General features: G+C 39.2%; 2 protein-coding genes across 2 annotated transcripts in view; one reads left to right on the top strand and one right to left on the bottom strand.

Moving 5' to 3' along the window:
- The window catches only part of LOC120417971 (F-box/LRR-repeat protein 16), a 107,279-nt gene that overhangs the window by 9,094 nt on the left and 78,423 nt on the right, over positions 1–19,762 (top strand). Inside the window, exon 2 of the mRNA XM_039580210.2 lies at positions 4,782–6,428. Within this exon, the coding sequence (XP_039436144.1) occupies positions 5,604–6,428 (825 nt within the window). The 5' untranslated portion in view covers positions 4,782–5,603. The remainder of the gene's footprint in view (positions 1–4,781; positions 6,429–19,762) is intronic.
- On the bottom strand, positions 12,644–14,906 carry LOC120417973 (phospholipase A1 member A-like). The gene has a single exon (XM_039580212.2). It carries the CDS (start codon positions 14,509–14,511, stop codon positions 13,651–13,653), a length of 861 nt encoding a protein of 286 aa, XP_039436146.1. The 5' UTR covers positions 14,512–14,906; the 3' UTR covers positions 12,644–13,650.

Below are 19,762 nucleotides of genomic sequence, written 5' to 3'. Positions count from 1 at the left end.
GCAACGGTGTGTTGGTGTGTGGGTGTAGCGAGAAGCTAGGAATGTGTATCTTGGTGACGGGAGGAAAATTGATTTTCCCTTCTGTTGGGTGAGCGAGCGTACGTGGACGTTCGCGTGATGGTTACAGGGAAATATTTGACGAGAGAGGAAGAGAGAGAGAGAGAGAGAGACTTGAAAAGGATTAACAGTCATACAGGAAAACAGAAGAAACAGTATACTAGTGTGAGTATGGAAAATTACAATGCATCAATTAGGCAGAGAAAAGCTGAATTAAGTGGGCTCAAAAATCATCATTCATTAACAAAAATTTTAAATAATATTAGTTTTTAGGCCACTTAATTTTAATTTTGATATCAATATTTCACAGTATTCACAGTATATATAATAATTCATTTTTGTTGTGATGTGATGTGTTGCAAATCACTGGATGACTTCAGATTTCCAAAAAAGTGTAAAACGCCTTTTTTGATATTTTACGCCTAACATGCTTAAAAACAGTTTTATTTAATTTTTTTAATACTTTTGAAAAATTAATGAATTACCTGTTCATTTCAAGGTAGAACAAACTGATTAAAAATATAAAAAAAAATTTTTTGGAGAAAGTCACTTTTTATTTTACGAAATCGGGCAAATCTACCTATATTAAATCAACACCTTTTTAGGGAACTTGTTCAACGAACTGTTCGAAATTCTCTACGAAATCGATTATGATCATTTATATTTTTTGTAATAATTTTTATTTGAACTTTGTGTTGGCCTTCTATATGACCACCCAAGCAACACACTTTGTCAGATAAACGTATTTCCTAACTGGTTGTATAACCGAACGGCCTCGTTAGCACAACTTGTTCTACAACTCCTGTGCATTGGAAAAAGCGCACTTTTTTCTGTTGTATAACTTGCCAGAATAAGAGATTCAACGAAAAAAAGGGGGCGTGGTTAACGGCTTTGCTGTCAAATCAAAGCGCACACTGAAAAGGAAAGATAGATTGAAAACAGTTGTCTAACCGTTACCCAACTTACATGTAAACAAACAGTTCCTATCAGAATTTCAATCAACGACGAAGCCAATAAGAATAGTATTTCTGACTATTTTGGTACGCTTGTTTCTGCCCGATTTATTTAGAAAAAAATTAAAATTGCATGAAAAAAAAATAAAATAATATTTTCGCGCTCTCTAACTGTGATTCATCTGAAACCCTCTTCATGGCGAACTTTTAGATTTTCAGTTTTTTGATGAACTTCGTCTTTCCCAAGATTCGATCCAATGACTTCGACGACTTGTTGTTATCTCCAGGCAGGTCCAGGCGCGCTTCCACATCTCTCCACGAGGCTTCATAGTAAACAAGCTGGCCTAAACGTCAATAAGAAGGCTGCTGTCAGCTTTGTTATACTGCAGTGAGCTATGCAACTTAACTCCAGAAAAGGCTGTCATTGGAAATAAAGTTATATAAGTTTGTTTCAAGTCAGTTTTTATAACTCCATTATGTAACTTTGTTATAACAAACCGTTTCAACTGTCATTTGGATTACCGTACCACGGAGTAACATTGAAAATTGGTGTGATTTTGATTTGTTGTTTTCTCTATCTTGAATTCCGTAAGCTGATATTTTTTGTAGCTTTTACCGGCGATATTTTTATAAATAATCGGTCAACAATTAAAATTATTGCAATCTTCGATAAATAAACATTATTGATACTCTAAATACCTCACGTACAAATTTACACCACCTAACAACACGCAATGTCAAGTTGAATATGTTTGTTGAATATCAGTTATATAACCTGTTCTTCGATAACATTTGTGTAACAAAGCGAGAAAACCTAAGGTTATTTATAGAATGGTTGGCCACGCCCATTTTTCAGAAGATGCCGTCACATGACAATGTTAGATAAGCAGTGAAACAAACAGTGCAATATTATTCTTATTTAACAAACTGTTTTCGAGGAAAACAATGCAGATGAGGGAACAGCATCATGGCATATCAGGATTTTGACGTTTAATTACAGCTCATAAAAAGCGTTTTCGACTGAAATCAAGTGATAAATACCTCAAACGGAAGTGAGCAAGCAAGTTTCTATCGAAGGTGTTCCAAAATAAGTTGTTTAAACAGTGTAAATCAGCTAATTGGATGGAACCCTCCAAATAGGTGAGAATTTTTCCTATGTTGGGTTTTGTTGGAAAAGAGTGAAGTTGACTGTGTTTTAACACTTTTGTGGCACAAAACACGATAGTTACACAAGTCAGTTATACAGTCATCCCACATATTCGGAACACCCACAAATTCGGAACACTTTTATGATAATTTGTCAATAGCATGCCAAAAGTAGCTTTTCTGTCGACCTTAATATTTTTAGAACCTTCATTTGGACATTATCTTGCTATTTCACTAGTATAAGTAGTACTTTTTGAACAAAAAACTTCATTCCAAGACTATTTTGTCCAGAGTAGCAAAATACTGCCTCCAAATGGCCTGTTTCATAATTGTGGGATGTTATTGTGCCTCCCACAATGGTGGAACACCTGAATTTAACTGATATTTTCACAAAAAAAGTTATAAAACCATGTATAAAACCTCACTAAGCTTGAGTTACATTGGTTTCAATGTGTGAAGTCATTATTTGGCAATAAATATGTACTCCTGGAGAGATCCAATGTTTGTTTACATTCGTAAGAAAAAAGTGTTCCGAATTTGTGGATTTCAAGGGTCAAACTAATTCTTCAAAAACTTCTTATAAAAGTGAAAATTTGCAGATGTTCGATACAGCATTCGAAAGATCGCAAGAAAAGCTTTCAAATGAAGGTAAAAACGAATCATTAAGTTCAATTATCGATTTGCTATGAGTTTTTGAACATTGGCCAATCTGGAAACCGTTCCGAATATGTGGGATGACTGTACAAGCAGTGAAACAAACTGTTATTTTAGTTATGTTCAGATTTTTTCTCGTATGTTTATCAAAAACAATTGTCTAACTATTATTCAACAGTCGACAAGTTATGAGTGCTACTTGGGCAATGAAGCCATTTTGTGTTTTTCGTTCACCCATACAAGTCTCCATACAATTTTGGCAGCTGTTCATACAAAAGGGTATATATTCGAAAATCAGTAACTTTTGAAGGAAATTTCTGATCGATTTGTTGCCATGGGCAAAGTTTTAAGTATTGATGAAGACTATTCAGAAAAAAATATGATCACGTTTTAATGTGTTTTAGGACTCCTAAATTAATAAACAAAAGCCGCTACTTTTGAGCCATAAAGAAGTATGGACAAAAATTTGGCCACCGAGTTACGATTAATTTAAAAAATGATTTTATGGAAAAAATATAAATTTTAGTTAAGAAGCAGTTTTTTGTAGATTTTGCTCGTTTTGTTATAGAGGTCGTATAAAGGTGCTCTGATTTGGATGAAACTTTCAGCGTTTGTTTGTCTATACATGAGATGAACTCATGCCAAATGTGAACCCTCTACTAAGGAAAGCTGGATGAAACGGGCTTTGAATTTATAGGTACAAAAACATGAAAAATCTTTAAACTGCTCACATTCGTGTAAAACTTCATCAATTCTAACTCTGTTAGTTGCATTCGAAAGGTCTTTTGAAGCACTTTAAAATGTGCCATATTCATCCTGGATTGCTTTGACTTTTTTAATAGCCTTTGCAAATTACTGTTAAAAATTGAGTTTTTATAATCTTTATATCTTTTTGCAACAGCCTCCAACACCCATTTTTCTATAGGTCAAAAGTTAGGTAATTTCATGGACTATAAGCTTACGGCATGAACTTTTTTGGCCAATCGTAGTTTTTCTCAAAGTTTTTCGATTTTTCTATAACAAACATTTTACAACGGCAATTTCGGTCTCAAGTTTTACATCTACGGATTCCTCGGGAAATTCCACGTAAGTTTGAGGTGTTTGAGTTGTAGTTTACCCTGTAATCGCTAATCCGACAAATTGTTAAAACTTATTTTAATTCATTCTACTTTCGAAGGTTATTTTTGCATTTTTTTCCTTCTCTGTCCAATTCGTTCTCCTTAGTACGAGTAAACTCTCTCCCCATGTCGAACAAATCAGATGTTGAAAGGTAGTCTATATCTCAGCTCAGGATAACAACTGCACCAATGTAATTGTTAAAGCAACCTAACAAAATTAAACGAAATGAAAATTTAATTCATTCTAAATCTAGCAAAAGACTATAATAGGGCCGAAGCCGAAGTGTAAACAAGGAGTCTATCCTGCTCGTTCCTTATGTTAACATCAACTGACGTGAGCAGGATAGATTCTTTGTTTACACTTCAGCTTCGGCCCTAGTTTTGTTCGAAATTGCCTTTTTTCAATCAAATTTATAACTCCAACACTTCAAACTTACGTGCAATTTCTCGAAGATTCCGAATTAATTTTTTTCTTGAAAAAAAATATTTAATTTTTTTATGAAACAAAAATTTGTTATTCCTTTTGTGCTGCAATATTGAAAGAAGTACACAACTATTTTCCTCTCTTTTAAATCAAAACAACAAAATGTTTTCCATTTCACCCGCCCTAACAGTGTGGATTGCAGGGAAAACGGGGAGAAAATCGATTCGCCTTTGTTGCCTGCCAGTCTGTGCAGGATTCGTTCAACCTTCTACACACACCCATACTATAAAGAAGCCCGTACACGTGCACATGACGCAACATCACTGGCTGTATGTGTGCATGATATGAAAGACGGTTCCATTTTTTCATTCCTCCCAACCAAGGATTTTAACATTTTCCACTGTTTTTCTCTCTTCCTTCTTTCTACAGGATAAACCCCCCAAAAATACGTCGAGTTGAGTCGCGAATCTCGGCCCCAAAGCAATAACAACAAAATTTCTCCCCCTCACACACACACAATCAAAGCTGAGCATTTCTCTTCCGTGAGAGCGGTGCAGGACTTTCTCTCACTCTCGCGAAGGAAGTTCGTTCGCGCCACTTCGGAAATCTGTACTAGTGTGCGTGTGTGTGAAAGCAACGTGCAGTGGGTGGCGCGCGACTTGGCGACTTGGCGATTGTTTATTTACCAGTCCCGTTCAGCAGCAGTTGGGTGAAGGCCGTCGCTGCAGAAAGGCTGCCAGTGTCGAAGTGAGCACGGAACGAGGACGCAAGGATCCTTTGAAGGGGATCATCTGGTTTTCGGGGGGAGTTGGTGTGTGTGTTCTCCAGGTTGAAGGGGGGTTGGGAGAAAGGTCGAAAGGGCAGACCTCAGCTGGATGTTCCAGGATTCAGGATGATGGCTATAAATCAATGATTGGAGTGTTCTGCAACAAGGGGGAAAAAAGTGAAGTGTGGTGAACCTGTTCAGGAGCAGTGCAAAGTGTGCGGAAATGATTGCATAAGTTCTTTTGTTCTCGAGTAGTAGCATAATTGTGAGAAGCAGCATCGCGTAAGGAAGAAAAACACGAGCCAGGTTGGGAAAAACGTGAAGAGAAAATCGATGGTTGAAGGTGCAGTTGAAGTGATTCCAAAGAAATTCAACCTACAATAGCAAAGCTTGAATAGTACAACTCCGTACAAAAGCACAAAAGGAGGAGGGCCTAGTGTAGTGTCCTTTTCGAAGGGGTTTCCACCTGTGGTGTGCGAGGGTGAATGTTGAAAATGTCCTCCATATCCGCTCAGGGAGTGGTTGAGCGAGCCTCGGCCGAGCTTTCGAAGCGCATCAACGGCCTTGGGCTGCGCTCGAAGCACCACCACAGCAGCGGAAGCAGTAAATCTGGCGAGAAGACAAGCGTGATGGAACGCGTCACCAATGTGCTGTGCGGCGGTTCCAGCAGTAACAACGCGTCGGCACAATCGGCCGCCGCGGCCAACGCTGGCAACGCCCCTGGCGCCGGAGGCGCTCCAGAAAAGCCGTCACGAATATCCGGCGGCGGTGGAACGATCGCCGTGTCCAACAGCGGGAAGGGATCATCCGCCAACAAGTCCCAGTCCAACACGCCCCAAAGCATCCGGAAGATCCCGCACCAACATCACACCGGAATGAACCACCACGGAAAAATGATCGCCGCAACGCCGCCACCGCCCCAGATAACCACGATCGAGCAGCTGCTGCAGGACGAACGTTTCCTGAACCGCTTCTTCCTTTACTTTTCCTCCTTCGAGCGGTGCACGCTGGCTCAGGTGTGTCAAAAGTGGCGCGATATGCTCTATCGATCGCCGCGCTACTGGTCTGGGCTGGTTCCGGTGCTGCAGTGTCGCGAACTGCGGCTGACCTCCAACCAGGACCGCGTGAAGCTGTACAATTCGCTCATTCGGCGCAGCTTCCACGCCATCTGTCTGATGGGCGCTACCGATGAGGACGCGCTGGATCTGGTGCACTCGTTTCCGCTGGCGTCCAAACACGTGCACTCGTTGAGCTTGCGGTGTGCGTCGATCAGCGATCGTGGGCTGGAGGCGCTGCTGGATCATCTGCAGGTTAGTGATGGAGGTTTTGATATTCTTAACAAAACGAAAAATTCAGTGTTTCGATCAAATTTGAAAGCCAATTTTAGGGAAGATTAGATCAAATCTGGAATTCTTAATTTGAATTAGAAACTTGAGCAACAATTCCTAATGTCTGACCTTCAGGCTAGATAAGACTAAAACTGCTTTTACTTTAACCAGCAACGACTGGAACTGTTAAGAGTCCGGCACAGATTTCCTTATAAACACTTGCACCCCCAGGAAAAGAGGGCGAAAAAAGCACCTCATGTTTTTCTTCAAATGAACATAATTTTCTGAAGTTAAAGTATGCAATTGTGTTGAAGACATCATCAAAACTTAGTTTCAAAAATTTCTGACATACACCCAGAACTGGGCATCGGCATACGAGAGAATAAAGAGCACGATTCGGTAGTAAAATGGTACTGTGTACGGACTGAGAGGATAAATCCCGAAATTACCGAGAGTACTTTACTCAAGGGTTCATCTTCAAAAAAAGTTCATCTTTAAAAAAAAAGTACCGGTACCGAGACTCGAACCCAAGACCTTCGGCATATTGAACCGTGCCTTTGCCGTATGGGCCACCATGGTTCGGTGACTAAGTGGCGGTCATGTGTCCATATAAGCCACTCAATAGGATGAACTGTTCCAATGAACGAATGAACACGCGAGAGGACTATACTCTCACAAAATAGCACTTTCCTCACGTTTCTTTTCGTGAGGACTATCCCCTCGTTCTTTAACTTTGGGTGTAGGGTTTAGGTTGAGCTATTTTTGAAGTTTGATAATATATTTTGCATTTCAAAGACATCTTTGTTGACTCAAAACTAACTTCATAACTAAGGTATCCTGCATAAACCACGTTGCTTTTAAATTAGGAATTTTAACCCCCCCCCCCCCTGCGTGGTTATTTTCCAGACAAAATTTCAGACCACCCCCTCCCCATTAAAAGACCATGCCCTAACTCATAAGTAACTTCTTATGATGAACTTACTCTATAAAAATCTTCTCAGGCCTTCAAGTGTAGCATGTTTAAAAGTACCACCCAAAACTGGGCATCGGCATACGAGAGGATAAAGAGCACGATTCGGTAGTAAAATGGTACTGTGTGCGGACGGAGAGGATAAATCCCGAAATTACCGAGAGTACTTTACTCATGGTTCATTTTCCAAAAAAGTTCATCTATCAAAAAAAAGTACCAGTACCTAGACTCGAACCCAAGACCTTCGACATATTGAACCGTGCCTTTGCCGTATGGGCCACCATGGTTCGGTGACTAAGTGGTGGTCGTTTGTCCATATAAGCCACTCAATAGGATGAACTGTTCCAATGAACGAATGAACACGCGAGAGGACTATACTCTCGCAATATAACACTTTCCTCACGTTTCTTTTCGTGAGGACTATCCCCTCGTTCTTTAACTTTGGGTGCACGTACTAATTTTTTTTTCACAAAATATCGCATTTTTTGAAGACCTTGGAAAAATTTCACTACGGGCAATCGAATCACCAAACAAATTTTTTCTTCCTTTTCTTACTTTTGATTATCGAGCTTACGCTAAAGTGATTAAGAATTTTTGAATCAAAGTGAGGCCGTTGCAAATATTTTTCCAAAAAACTTCAAAATTTCCATGAAACTACACCCAAAGTTAAAGAACGAGGGGATAGTCCTCACGAAAAGAAACGTGAGGAAAGTGCTATTTTGCGAGAGTAAAGTCCTCTCGCGTGTTCATTCGGTCATTGGAACAGTTCATCCTATTGAGTGGCTTATATGGACAAATGACCGCCACTTAGTCACCGAACCATGGTGTCCCATACGGCAAAGGCACGGTTTAATATGCCGAAGGTCTTGGGTTCGAGTCTCGGTACCGGTACTTTTTATTTTTTGATAGATGAACTTTTTTTGAAGATGAACCCATGAGTAAAGTACTCTCGGTAATTTCGGGATTTATCCTCTCAGTCCGCACACAGTACCATTTTACTATCGAATCGTGCTCATTATCCTCTCGTGTGCCGATGTCCAGTTGTGGGTGTAGAAGTCTAATCAACTGAAAACAATCTAAAATGCATTTTTCTGCATAGATAATCATATTTATCAAGTTTGGGCTTGTTTTGCATTTTTATAAAATTCCAATGTACAGCACCGCAAAAAAATATTTTTCGCAAAAAATTAAATTTTCGTCAATACTTAAATATTTTGGAAACTAATGATGGCAAAACAACTGGACAGGTGTATAATGCATATGCTGCTCGTTAACTGGGCTGAACAAAAAATAACGAGGGGACCACCGATGCTAAGTACTTTCCTGATGAAATATAAAAATAAAATTTACTCAAATTTATTTACAATGCTTTTCATATTTATTGAATTGTGAGTTGAAATTAAATAAAAGTTTGAAAATAGTTTTTTTTTTATTTATTTTACATGATTTTTGCATCCATTAACCCCTCGGTAATTTCGGTTTGTTTTGGTTTGTTGACGTTTGTCTGCTTTTTAACTGGGCTACGGCCCAGTTATCGAGCACCCAGTTAAAAAGCAGCCCAATTAAACAACGCTCAGTTACCGAAGAACTCCTGTATTTGGGTTTTCTAAAATATAAGGTATTCTGATTTTTTGCCTTCCTCACTGAGGTAAGGCTATAATCCTGCTCTAAAAATGAACTTCGTATAAAAACGTCGTAGACCCACCTTCATGTATACATATCGACTCAGAATCGAAAACTGAACAAATGTCTGTGTGTATGTGTGTGTGTGTGTGTGTGTGTGTATGTGTGTGTGTATGTATGTATGTGACCAACAAACTAGCTCCCGTTTCTCGGCACTGGCTGAACCGATTTGACCCGAACCTGTTGTATTCGACTTGGTTTAGGGTCCCATAGATCGAGTTTTATACAGATTGAAGTTTCGATAAGTAGTTCAAAAGTTATGTATAAAAATGTGTTTTCACATATATTTGGATCTCACTTAAATGTATGTAAACTATGTCCGGGTCCATCATCCGACCCATCGTTGGTTAGGTTATCAAAAGACCTTTCCAACGAGTCCAAAACATTGAAGATCTGGCAACCCTGTCTCGAGATATGGCCACTTAAGTGATATTGATATACTTTTTTGAAGCCGGATCTCACTTAAATGTATGTAAACTATGTCCGGATCCACCATCCGACCTATTGTTGGTTAACTTATCAAAAGACCTTTCCAATGAGTCCAAAACATTGAAGATCTGGCAACCCTGTCTCGAGATATGGCCACTTAAGTGATATTGATGTACTTTTTTGAAGCCGGATCTCACTTAAATGTATGTAAACTATGTCCGGGTCCACTATCCGACCCGACGTTGGTTAGGTTATCAAAAGACCTTTCCAACGAGTGTAAAACATTGAAGATCTGGCAACCCTGTCTCGAGATATGGCCACTTAAGTGATATTTATGTACTTTTTTGAAGCCGGATCTCACTTAAATGTATGTAAACTATGTCCGGCTCCACTATCCGACCCATCGTTGGTTAGGTAATTGAAAGGCCTTTCCAATGTGTACAAAACATTGAAGATCTGGCAACCCTGTCTCGAGTTATGACCACTTAAGTGATAGTTATGTACTTTTTTGAAGCCGGATCTCACTTAAATGTATGTAAACTATGTCCGGGTCCATAATCCGACCCATCGTTGGTTAGATTACCAAAAGACCTTTCCAACGAGTCTAAAACATTGAAAATCTGGCAACCCAGTCTCGAGATATGGCCCCTTAAGTGATATTGATGAACTTTTTGAAGCCGGATCTCACTTAAATGTATGTAAACTATGTCCGGATCCACCATCCGACCTATTGTTGGTTAGGTTATCAAAAGACCTTTCCAACGAGCACAAAACATTGAAGATCTGACAACCCTGTCTCGAGATATGGCCCCTTAAGTGATATCGATGTACTTTTTGGAAGCCGGATCTAAAAAATAGATGACACTTGTGTACAGCCATTGTTGTGAGGAAGGCCTCAACCACATAGGTGGATTAAGTTAGTTTTTACAAAGAATTTTGCTATACCGTGAAAATCATAAAGTTTAAATAGAATTTGTACCAGCCTTAACAGTTTTTGAAGATTTGCAATTATCTTTTGGGGAATGAAATCCTTTTATTTGAGGTTCAACAATCTCGAGAAAAGTCGCCCTGCCCTGGGCTCCGAATACCCATCCGTGGGATTCGAATCAGCGTTCTTCAGATTGTGAGTCTAGTGCCCGGTCCATGCAATCTGGTCAAATATGAACTAAATTGGTCAACATTAAATCAACGTTCTCTATGGCGCAGTTTATGACAATGTGTTAAATCCAACCATCTTCAAAAGTTTGATTCCTACGGAAATTTTAATTCTCAGCAAGATTTCTAGGATCCAAAATGACTTGATCCTGAATAGTTTTTAGCGATACAAATATGAGAAAAATTTCTTTCACTTTTCGCCTTGACTCAGTAAGGAAGGTAAAACAAAGATTTTCGATTTTTGTCCGATTGTCGTTACAACCGCCTATACAAATTATCACAGCTTGTGAGAGCAAATGTTTCATCATCACAAATCATCAACCTCATGCTGTGCAATAAAATGTTTGACACATTTCCCGCTCGCTCTCCAGGGTTGATCCCCGTGGTCGTAGCCAGGGGGAGACTTTCGGGCTGAGAAAGCAAAATATAAGAAAATTTGTTCTTCCAACAAAAGTCTTGGCTTCACCCCTGGTTGATCCTCATGGTTGTTGACCTTTGTCCCCGATTTTACCAGTGGGCGAGATATTTGGATTGAAACCAGGATCAAGACTTGTGAAAAACAACGTCTTATCAACAGCTGCTTCATGTCCGGTCTTACAACGCCACCCCTCACAGTTTAATGAAGAAAGTTTACGACAACCGCGATGCTATCGTATTTTAGGGCGAAGACCACCGCCGCCAGACCGCTATAGCTTCCTCGAAGAAGCCGCTCGACGTCGTAAATCACTTTGCTGGAAATGGCTCAAAGTTTGGGGTCGTAATTTCAAACCTCCCCTTTGGGTGCACTTGCTCCTTCTGGAAATCGTAGACCGGACGATGCGAACTGCATGTAATACGGAGAAGGCTCGTTATAGCGATCCCCATTATCGTATCACTTATGCCAGTTTAGCTTTATAACGAGTTATGATGGCTTAAACCCGGTGCAATAATTCGCGAAGACCGTTATGGTCGGTACAAAGTTTTACGTAATATACAGATCTTCTTAAAAGGACCCATTGAGATGATACCGCATCGTTTCAGCTTGGAAACCACTCCAGAACCAAGAAGCTAGCTGGAACTACTTCAAATCGCCTTCTGAGCGACGATTCTGGCGTCGTTGTTTACAGTACATTACCTTTGAATTTACATTCTTCACGATGACCCGTTTTCCGATTCGGAGAATCGTAGCACCAACCCTCGTTGGCATAACTGAATAAAGAATAAATCCAAGAATATTGAAAGTAAAGCAGGATAAACGACATCAGTCGGAATAAATTTAATGGCTTTTCGAAGCACGAACCCCGCTGAGCCTTCGCCCCCTGCCACCCTTTCTTAGGTAACATCCGGAACGTCCCAATCCTGGCCAGGATGAGCTGTTTCCGTTTCAATATTTACATACAGCATTGGGCAGCTAGCCAGCGCCCGCAACCTAGCCCTATATCGGTATATAGGACCTCCCGCAGCAAAGGAAACAGCTGAAGTAAAGAAGAGAGGTGAGCGAATCCATAAACCGCAAACGGGTCATAACTGCTAGCCGGTTTGGTTTGTGACCGCAACTGAAGTGCTGACGCAGAAGTGGCAGCTCCACGAGGGAAGTGGCTTTGTACTCGCTTTGGATTGTCTTGGCCGCAGCAACGGAATAAACAAGATATTGAATTACCCGAAAGGGGTGTTGTTTTTTTGGTAATGAGGGTGTTCAGTTTCTGCCTGATTGGAATCGTTCAAACAGGAGCACCTGCGTGGTTGCAACTTTAGAATGCTGTTTCACTTTTCTGTTAAGTGTACCAAGAAAGAAATCAGTACAAAGCCATTGCAGACTGTAATTTGCCCGTACAGATGCATAACTTTGAAACTTTGAAACCCTAATGGACTTGCACACTTTCATATTCAAATGAAGCTTATCTAAAGTAATGCTAATGTGCCAATCATAACTTGAGACTAACCCGAAATTTTATTCTTCTGCACACCCTCAACAACCGAATCTCAGTCTAATTTCGCTTAACTTTCAACCCCCGCACGCAATTTCCATCCCGTAATTGGTTCGCTCTCCGTCGAACATTTAAATGCAAAACCAACCAAAACAAACAAGAACATGACCAAGGTCTAACCTCCGGCTCCACATCCCGTCCGAGGGGACCACAAAACTTTACCCATTTCCGTCGACGACAAATTGCGCCCAGCAGCAGTAATGAGATGGCTCACGTGTTGTGGTGGGGTTATGTGGGCCACCAGGGCCGTCTAAGGGTGAATGAAAATTCCACCCCGTATTCAAATGTGGTTAGTTTTCCATTACGGACCAGCTTCGTTGGGACGTCATTACACGCGTGCTCGGGACTTACTTAAGTCCCTTGTGTGGTTGGTGTCGCCGGAGAAGGATCAACGCGGACAGTTGGTACTCAAATGTGGACTTTTTTGGACAGTTCGGTACTGTGTATTTAGGTTGGAATGGCATTAAGTACAGTATTACTGCGGAGCATAATGGCATTGCTTTTGGCAGTGACTGTCGAAAACCAATTAGAAGAGCTTAAGAGAGGGCCGGAATCGAGGAGCTTCAGTCTGCACTGCTGTGTTTGGAGAGCACTTGGTGAGAACTTCTGGGTAGGGCATTCAACTGGTTTAAAGCTGCACATGGATGTCAGTAGCTTTGTCATCCCTTAAAGACTATAGCGTTTGGTTTAGATGTCTCAAGTTTCACTAACCTCTCGTTGACGTGTCATTAAGCAATAAACATTGAACAATAAGCAAACTAACATTGACGCGAGCATAAAAATACAAGATGAGAAAATCACATGTATCATTTTTGGACTGTTGATTTATTTGAAATGTAGATAAAGGTCGGTACAATAGAACTATTAAATATAGGTAATTGTATCGTACATTCAGCTTACATTTATAGAATTATTAGTATTCAATAAGATGCTTAATTTTTAATAGTAACAAATTCAGTATACGTTACAAATATGTTGAAATTTATGTCACCTTCTACCCTCAAAACATAATAAACGGCGCGAGTGCTGAGGTTTTCAGATAAAAGTCACCTCCCTGCTTGGTGCTGTAGATTCCCGCCCGAGTCATTCGATTCAAAAAGCACCGACCTGCGATGTAATCTGCCCAACTGAGACACAAGCGGGCTGGATACACGAGCAGAGGATTCATCGAGAGCCGGAATATGTTATATGCATGAAAATGACTACAGAGCAGAATTATGACTGACTCAGCATCACCGGTGTTGTTCGTTATTGAGCCACAGTTTGGTTGCGGTGCAGCTCCTCCGTTGACGTAGAAGTTTTCATGACCTTCACCAACCGAGACACTTACTGAACCTTTGGCGGTGAGAAGAAATTGTACGTACTCGGCATCTGTTTTGTCCAGCCGGAACGAAAGTGGTCGACCTGGTGGTGTCGTGATCAATGCTCCTGCCGGTTCTAATCCGTATATTTGTCCTATTTCTCCATTTAAATTTTGACCAATTTGACCGCAGATATGCGCCCCCAAATCGTGACCTACCAAAGTTATGGATTTCGATGGTACATTCAGTTGATTGAGGATTTTAATAAATTTAGTAGTTTGGTCGGAAACGATCAGCGTATTATCCACAGATTCAGAGTAATTGTAATGTGCGAGATTTGCCCAATCAACTGCACAAACGTTCACATCTAAAAGAGTCGATGCGTCGTTCACCGTATCTTGAACCCATCGACTCATAAAGTTGTCCATCCATCCGTGAATTATGAACATGACTGGCTTATTGGTATCGATTTTTACATTAATATCATAACTATTTATTTCGACCTCAAGCAATTCTCGGCCCCTGAAAATATATTTTTGATAAATTCCATCTTTACACATAAACTGAACTTACCTTTCAACACACAAAATCCTGTTATTTACCGGAGGGTTGTTCGTTAGATTAGGAAAAAAATAATCAGGAATATTGATATTGATACTGTTATTGTTATTGTTTAATAATAGATTGAATTGATAACCTAACGGTGCTGTAGCTAATGTTAAGGCCGTTTGAAAAGGAAAATTCCCCCATGGAATCTCTTGCTGTCCGTGACTAACCGTAAGGGCCATCACGATAAGAACTGATATTAGCAGTGAGGGCGGCGTCATTGTCGGAGTAAGTCACCAAACCAAACTGATGGACGACTTCCGATTGAACTGCCTTTTGATGGTTCGAACAGGGTTATTTATATCAAAAGAACAAAGACAGTTTCCCTGGCAGGTGCCACACTGGAATGCATTCTTGCACGTCTGAAAGCATGTGTTACCGATTCCAGCTATTAATAAGGGAAATCGAAGCAAATAACATAAGCCAACCAGGGATCTGACACGCATGCAGTTTCTGAAGTCCCCACCAGAGGTGCTGTCAATATTGTTTACGTATGGTTTTTGAAAAGGTCGTATGAAATAAATACATAATTTTTTTCTCAAAATATGTTTTCGGCAGTTTCTACCTCGGTTTTTACTTTTTTTGCATATATATGCGAGATCGTTACAATCATTACGTTATTTTTTACATTTAACATTTATTAGATCAATAAAACAAAGTTCTACTTGGCCATTCAAGAAAAACAACACAACCTCTGAACTGAACTAAAAAATGAATAGCTTCAGTTTCCTTGAAACAAAATAAAATTTGTTTGATATTTCCTGTCCTTAATACAACGGAATAAATTACGCATTCAGAATACTAGCTAAATTTCTGTCGAAAATGCTTTAAACTAGCTGTAACTGAACACCAAAGTGCTGATATGCCAACAGTAGGTTCTCGATGGAATCATATGCTGTTCCCTTAGTTCAAATTTGAAATTAAACATAAATCTTTCTAAAGAAAAAAAACGAAAAGTAGTTTTCATTTATGTAATTTATGTCCGATGCGCATACGACCTTTTCAAATGCCACGCACTAAAAACTTGGTTCGATCTTGGTTCGATTTTGACTTCACTCGCTTTGTATGTGGATGACAGTCGTGTCGTAACCATGAAGCCAACGAGAATGGGAAAAAAGTACACGCCAATAGGGTGACAAAAAAAGTGTAAAATCACTTTACCTTTCGTCATTCCTTTTAATACAAGTACCTTTTTTTATTTACTCAAGAACCAGAACTATTTGATTGGTTTGAAGAAATAAATTGTAAAAATATCACGTGTACTTGGGATTCAGTTTGATCTGCCAGCGAGTAAGGCTGATTCAACCAAAGATTACTGGTTGTTTTCAGCGATTTCTAGCAAATGTTTTATTTTTTTCCAACGGAAGCCGCTAGCTCCACATAACTGTCAGAAGATTCTTTTTCTCGTTTCACTAGCCTAGACAACGTAAATGTGTGCGAAAACATATACAAAACTATCAACGGTCTATCTAAGATCACGTAACTTAGGCTGGTAAAGTTGCTAATAAAAAGCTGTGTGAATTAAGTCCATTTTGAAAAAGGTGTTTTTTGTAAGAAGCTCCGTCATGTTACACATTTTAAGAATGGCATTTAAAATACCTTTCTAACGAAGTCCCGCCCGTGTGGGTCAATCGGACCGCGCACTGGACTCACAATCCAGAGGTTGCCGGTTCGAATCCCGTGGCGGGCGCTCTAAAATTCTTTGTGTAAATATGGGTATTCGGCTCCGTCGCTCCGTGCCATACTCTCATACACTTAGGAGCCCAGGGCGACGAAGTCCTTGTAGATAAAAGGAAGACACTAGTGGTTGGTACTAGCTGGGATGGGATAAACAAAGAGAAAAAAACCTATTGTCAAACTAAACCACTTTCAACATGGCCGCTTCTGTCAACCTAAACCAGTCCTTTCTTATGAGAAGAAAATGAGAAGTATTGTAATATGAGTTGAAAAAAAAATAAAAAAAATAAATCAATTTCAGAAATAATTGTAAATTGCATTGATAGATTGATTAAAATATTTTCAATTGAAAGGCATTTATTTCTATCGTACACCGAATGTTGACTTATCAGCATTTTCATTTAAAAAACGTTACTTAATCCACCTTTAGGTGGTTGGTGCCTTCCTCACATTCATATAGTTAATACATTCAGTAAAAATAGCAACATTCCCCCTCACAATATCTGAAATCCGGCCTCCAAAAAGTGTATAAATAACACTTATAAGTGATAATAACTTTTGATAGGGTTGTCAGATCCTTGATGTTTTAGGCTCATTTGAAAGGCCTTTCGATTATTTAACTAACGATGCGCCGCATGATGGACCCGGACATCATTTTCATTGAAAAATCTGAGATCCAGCCTCCAAAATGTGTAAAAATAACACTTAAGTGTTAATAACTTTTGATAGGGTTGTCAGATCTTTGATGTTTTAGGCTCATTTGAAAGTTCTTTTGATTATCTAACTAACGACGGTTTGCATTAGGGACCCGGACATCATTTTCATTGAAATATCTGAGATCCGGCCTCCAAAAAGAGTACAAATAACACTTAAGTGTTAATAACTTTTGAAAAAGTTTCAGATCTTAATTTTTTGGGCTCATTGGAAAGGTCTTTTTAATACCTTTCTGAAAATGTATAACATGATAGGTTTTCTTGCAAAAACAACCCTTTTTACAATCTTCCGGACATACGCCAAAATGGTTTTTAGCATAACTTTTGAAGTACTTAACTAAATTTGCTGATTTTAAATAGAGACATATGGGACCCCATGACGGATCGAATGAAACTAATACTGTCAAAAGCCGTTCATCCAGTTCGGAGATAATCAAGTGACAATTTTTTTGTCCACCCACCTACACACATCCACACAGACATTTGCTCAGAACATGATTCTGAGTCGATATGTATACGTGAAGGTGGGTCTACGAGGTAAAATTAATAAGTTCATTTTTCGAGTGATTTTATAGCCTTTCCTCAGTAAGGTGAGGAAGGCAAAACAATACATTTCATGATCTGACTATTCTTTTGCCCATTTAAAACTATTTTTATTTTTATTTTTTGCGCGTTACATATATACCTGTGCTTCCCATGAAATTAAAATGTGGCGTGCCACAAATTGAAAAACAAACTTTTTTGCTCTTTGAAGTGAATGAATTAGTACAAATTTGAATTTTTGCCAGCCATTTCTTTCGATTCTGACACCTTATTGCGTGCGACCTATGGAATGTTAACTTTCTTTAAAGTTGAGTAAAAATTGCCGTTGAATTCGACGTGCTCCTCTTTGGGGAACTGGGAAAGATTTATTTACTTTCTTTGCGTAACGGGACAACAACAGGAGCAGATCTAAGAAAAAATCTCCCCTCCCATTTAATGACTTGCAGGCTTTTAGGATTTTTTTTTATTGAATTAAGAAAACGCATTTAAATCGTATTTCATTTTTCACATCCAAATGAAAATTTAAAAAAAAACACACACATTAAAAATTGAAGAAGTGAACTTTTTTTTACTCATCTTTGATTTGCCATTTGTATCCGGCAGCTCCTTATGAACGGATCCACCGTAAAACGATGGAACATAAACTCATGATTTTCCACCCACGTCCAACCGCAAATTTTAACAGCCAAATTAAAAAAAAATCTGCGAGGAAAAACTAAACAACATTTCAACCAAAGAAAAAGTCATCCGCATGCTTGAGCACTGAGTTGAAAAACATCATCAAGAAAATTTGAATTGTCAAGCTATCTAAATCACAAATTGCTTGATATTTGTTTTTGAACACGAATTTTCTTGCAAAAAACAGAAGAAGAATACAAACGTAAACACTCAAAAAGAAGACTCTATCCAGCCGTCCCGTCCCAGGGTACTAGCAATAGTGGCCGACAGCTATAAAGTCATCTTCGTTTTTGCCTTCCTCACGTTACTGACGTCAATTAGACCTCCTAGACCCACCTTCACGTATACCTATCGACTCAGAATCAAATTCTGAGCAAATGTCTGTGTGTGTGGTTGGATGTTGATCAAAAAATTGTCACTCGATTATCTCGACATTGGCTAAACCGATTTTGTCCGTTTTGGCGTCATTCGATCCGTCTTGGGGTCCCATAAGTCGCTATTAAAAATTATGCAGTTTAGTTTAGAACTTCAAAAGTTATGCTTAAAAACGATTTTAACAGAAGTCCGGAAGATTGTAAAAAGGGTGGTTTTTGTAAGAAAACCCGTCATGCTATACATTTTCAGAAAGGTATCTAAAAGACCTTTCCAACGCGTCCAAGACATTGAAGATCTGACAACTCTATCAAAAGTTATAAGCACTTAAGTGTTATTTATACGCTTTTTGGAGGCCGGATCTCAGATATTTTGATGGAAACTTTGTCCGGATCTCTCATGCGACCTATCAAAGGATGGGTATTCAACAGACCTTTTCAACGAGTTCAAAAGATTGAAGATCTGACAACCCAATCAAAAGTTATAAGCACTTAAGTATTATTTACGCACTTTTTGCATTTTGGATAGCACCCTTTAAATGTGAGGAACGCGCCAACCACCTAAGGGTGGATTAAGTAACGTTTTTTTCTAACGAATCCAAAGCATTGAAGATCTACCAACCCTACCAAAAGTTATAAGCCAGGGGTGCCCACCCTTTTGGCCCTGCGGGCCAGATCTGATTTTTCTGAAGCAATGGCGGGTCGAAACTAATGTTTGATAAAAGTGAAAAAGTAAACAAGTATTTTTTCATATTTTTATTAGGTTCTTTTTTAATTAACAAAAAAAATTAAATGAGTTGTATTGTTAATTTGATTTTGGTTAAAGGCGGTAGATTTTCTTGAAATAATTCAAACTGTCAAAAATCCACCAAAGCATCTACCACATTGATCACACAAGAAACAGTGGTAGAAAAGTATCCACCGCGATCTACCGCGATCTATTTTTGAAAGGGTCGACGCCAACAAATTATTTCAAGAAAACCCACCGCGGTTAACCAAAAACAAATTAACAATACAACTCTGGTGTTGCAAATAAGATTCATGTACAGTCATGCCTCGGTTTTGCACTGCCCCGGTTTTGATTCGTACAGCTGCCTCGGTTAAGCACGGCCCATTGCATAACTGAAACACAGTGCTTATGGGATTTTGGCTATATGAGAGACATTAATCCTATGAAAAATCATCCAAACTTCAAAAAATAATAGTGTTTTGCAATTGGGATG

Source organism: Culex pipiens, chromosome 2 (assembly GCF_016801865.2).
Source record: "Culex pipiens pallens isolate TS chromosome 2, TS_CPP_V2, whole genome shotgun sequence".
NCBI classification, from domain to species: Eukaryota; Metazoa; Arthropoda; class Insecta; order Diptera; family Culicidae; genus Culex; species Culex pipiens.
The sequence above is the reverse complement of the archived record's forward strand: the minus strand, read 5'-3'. Positions and strand labels throughout refer to the sequence as shown.

Bases quoted from the DNA above. Each gene is read 5' to 3' on its own strand.
- LOC120417973 (XM_039580212.2), bottom strand. From the start codon at position 14,511: ATGTGTAAAGATGGAATTTATCAAAAATATATTTTCAGGGGCCGAGAA.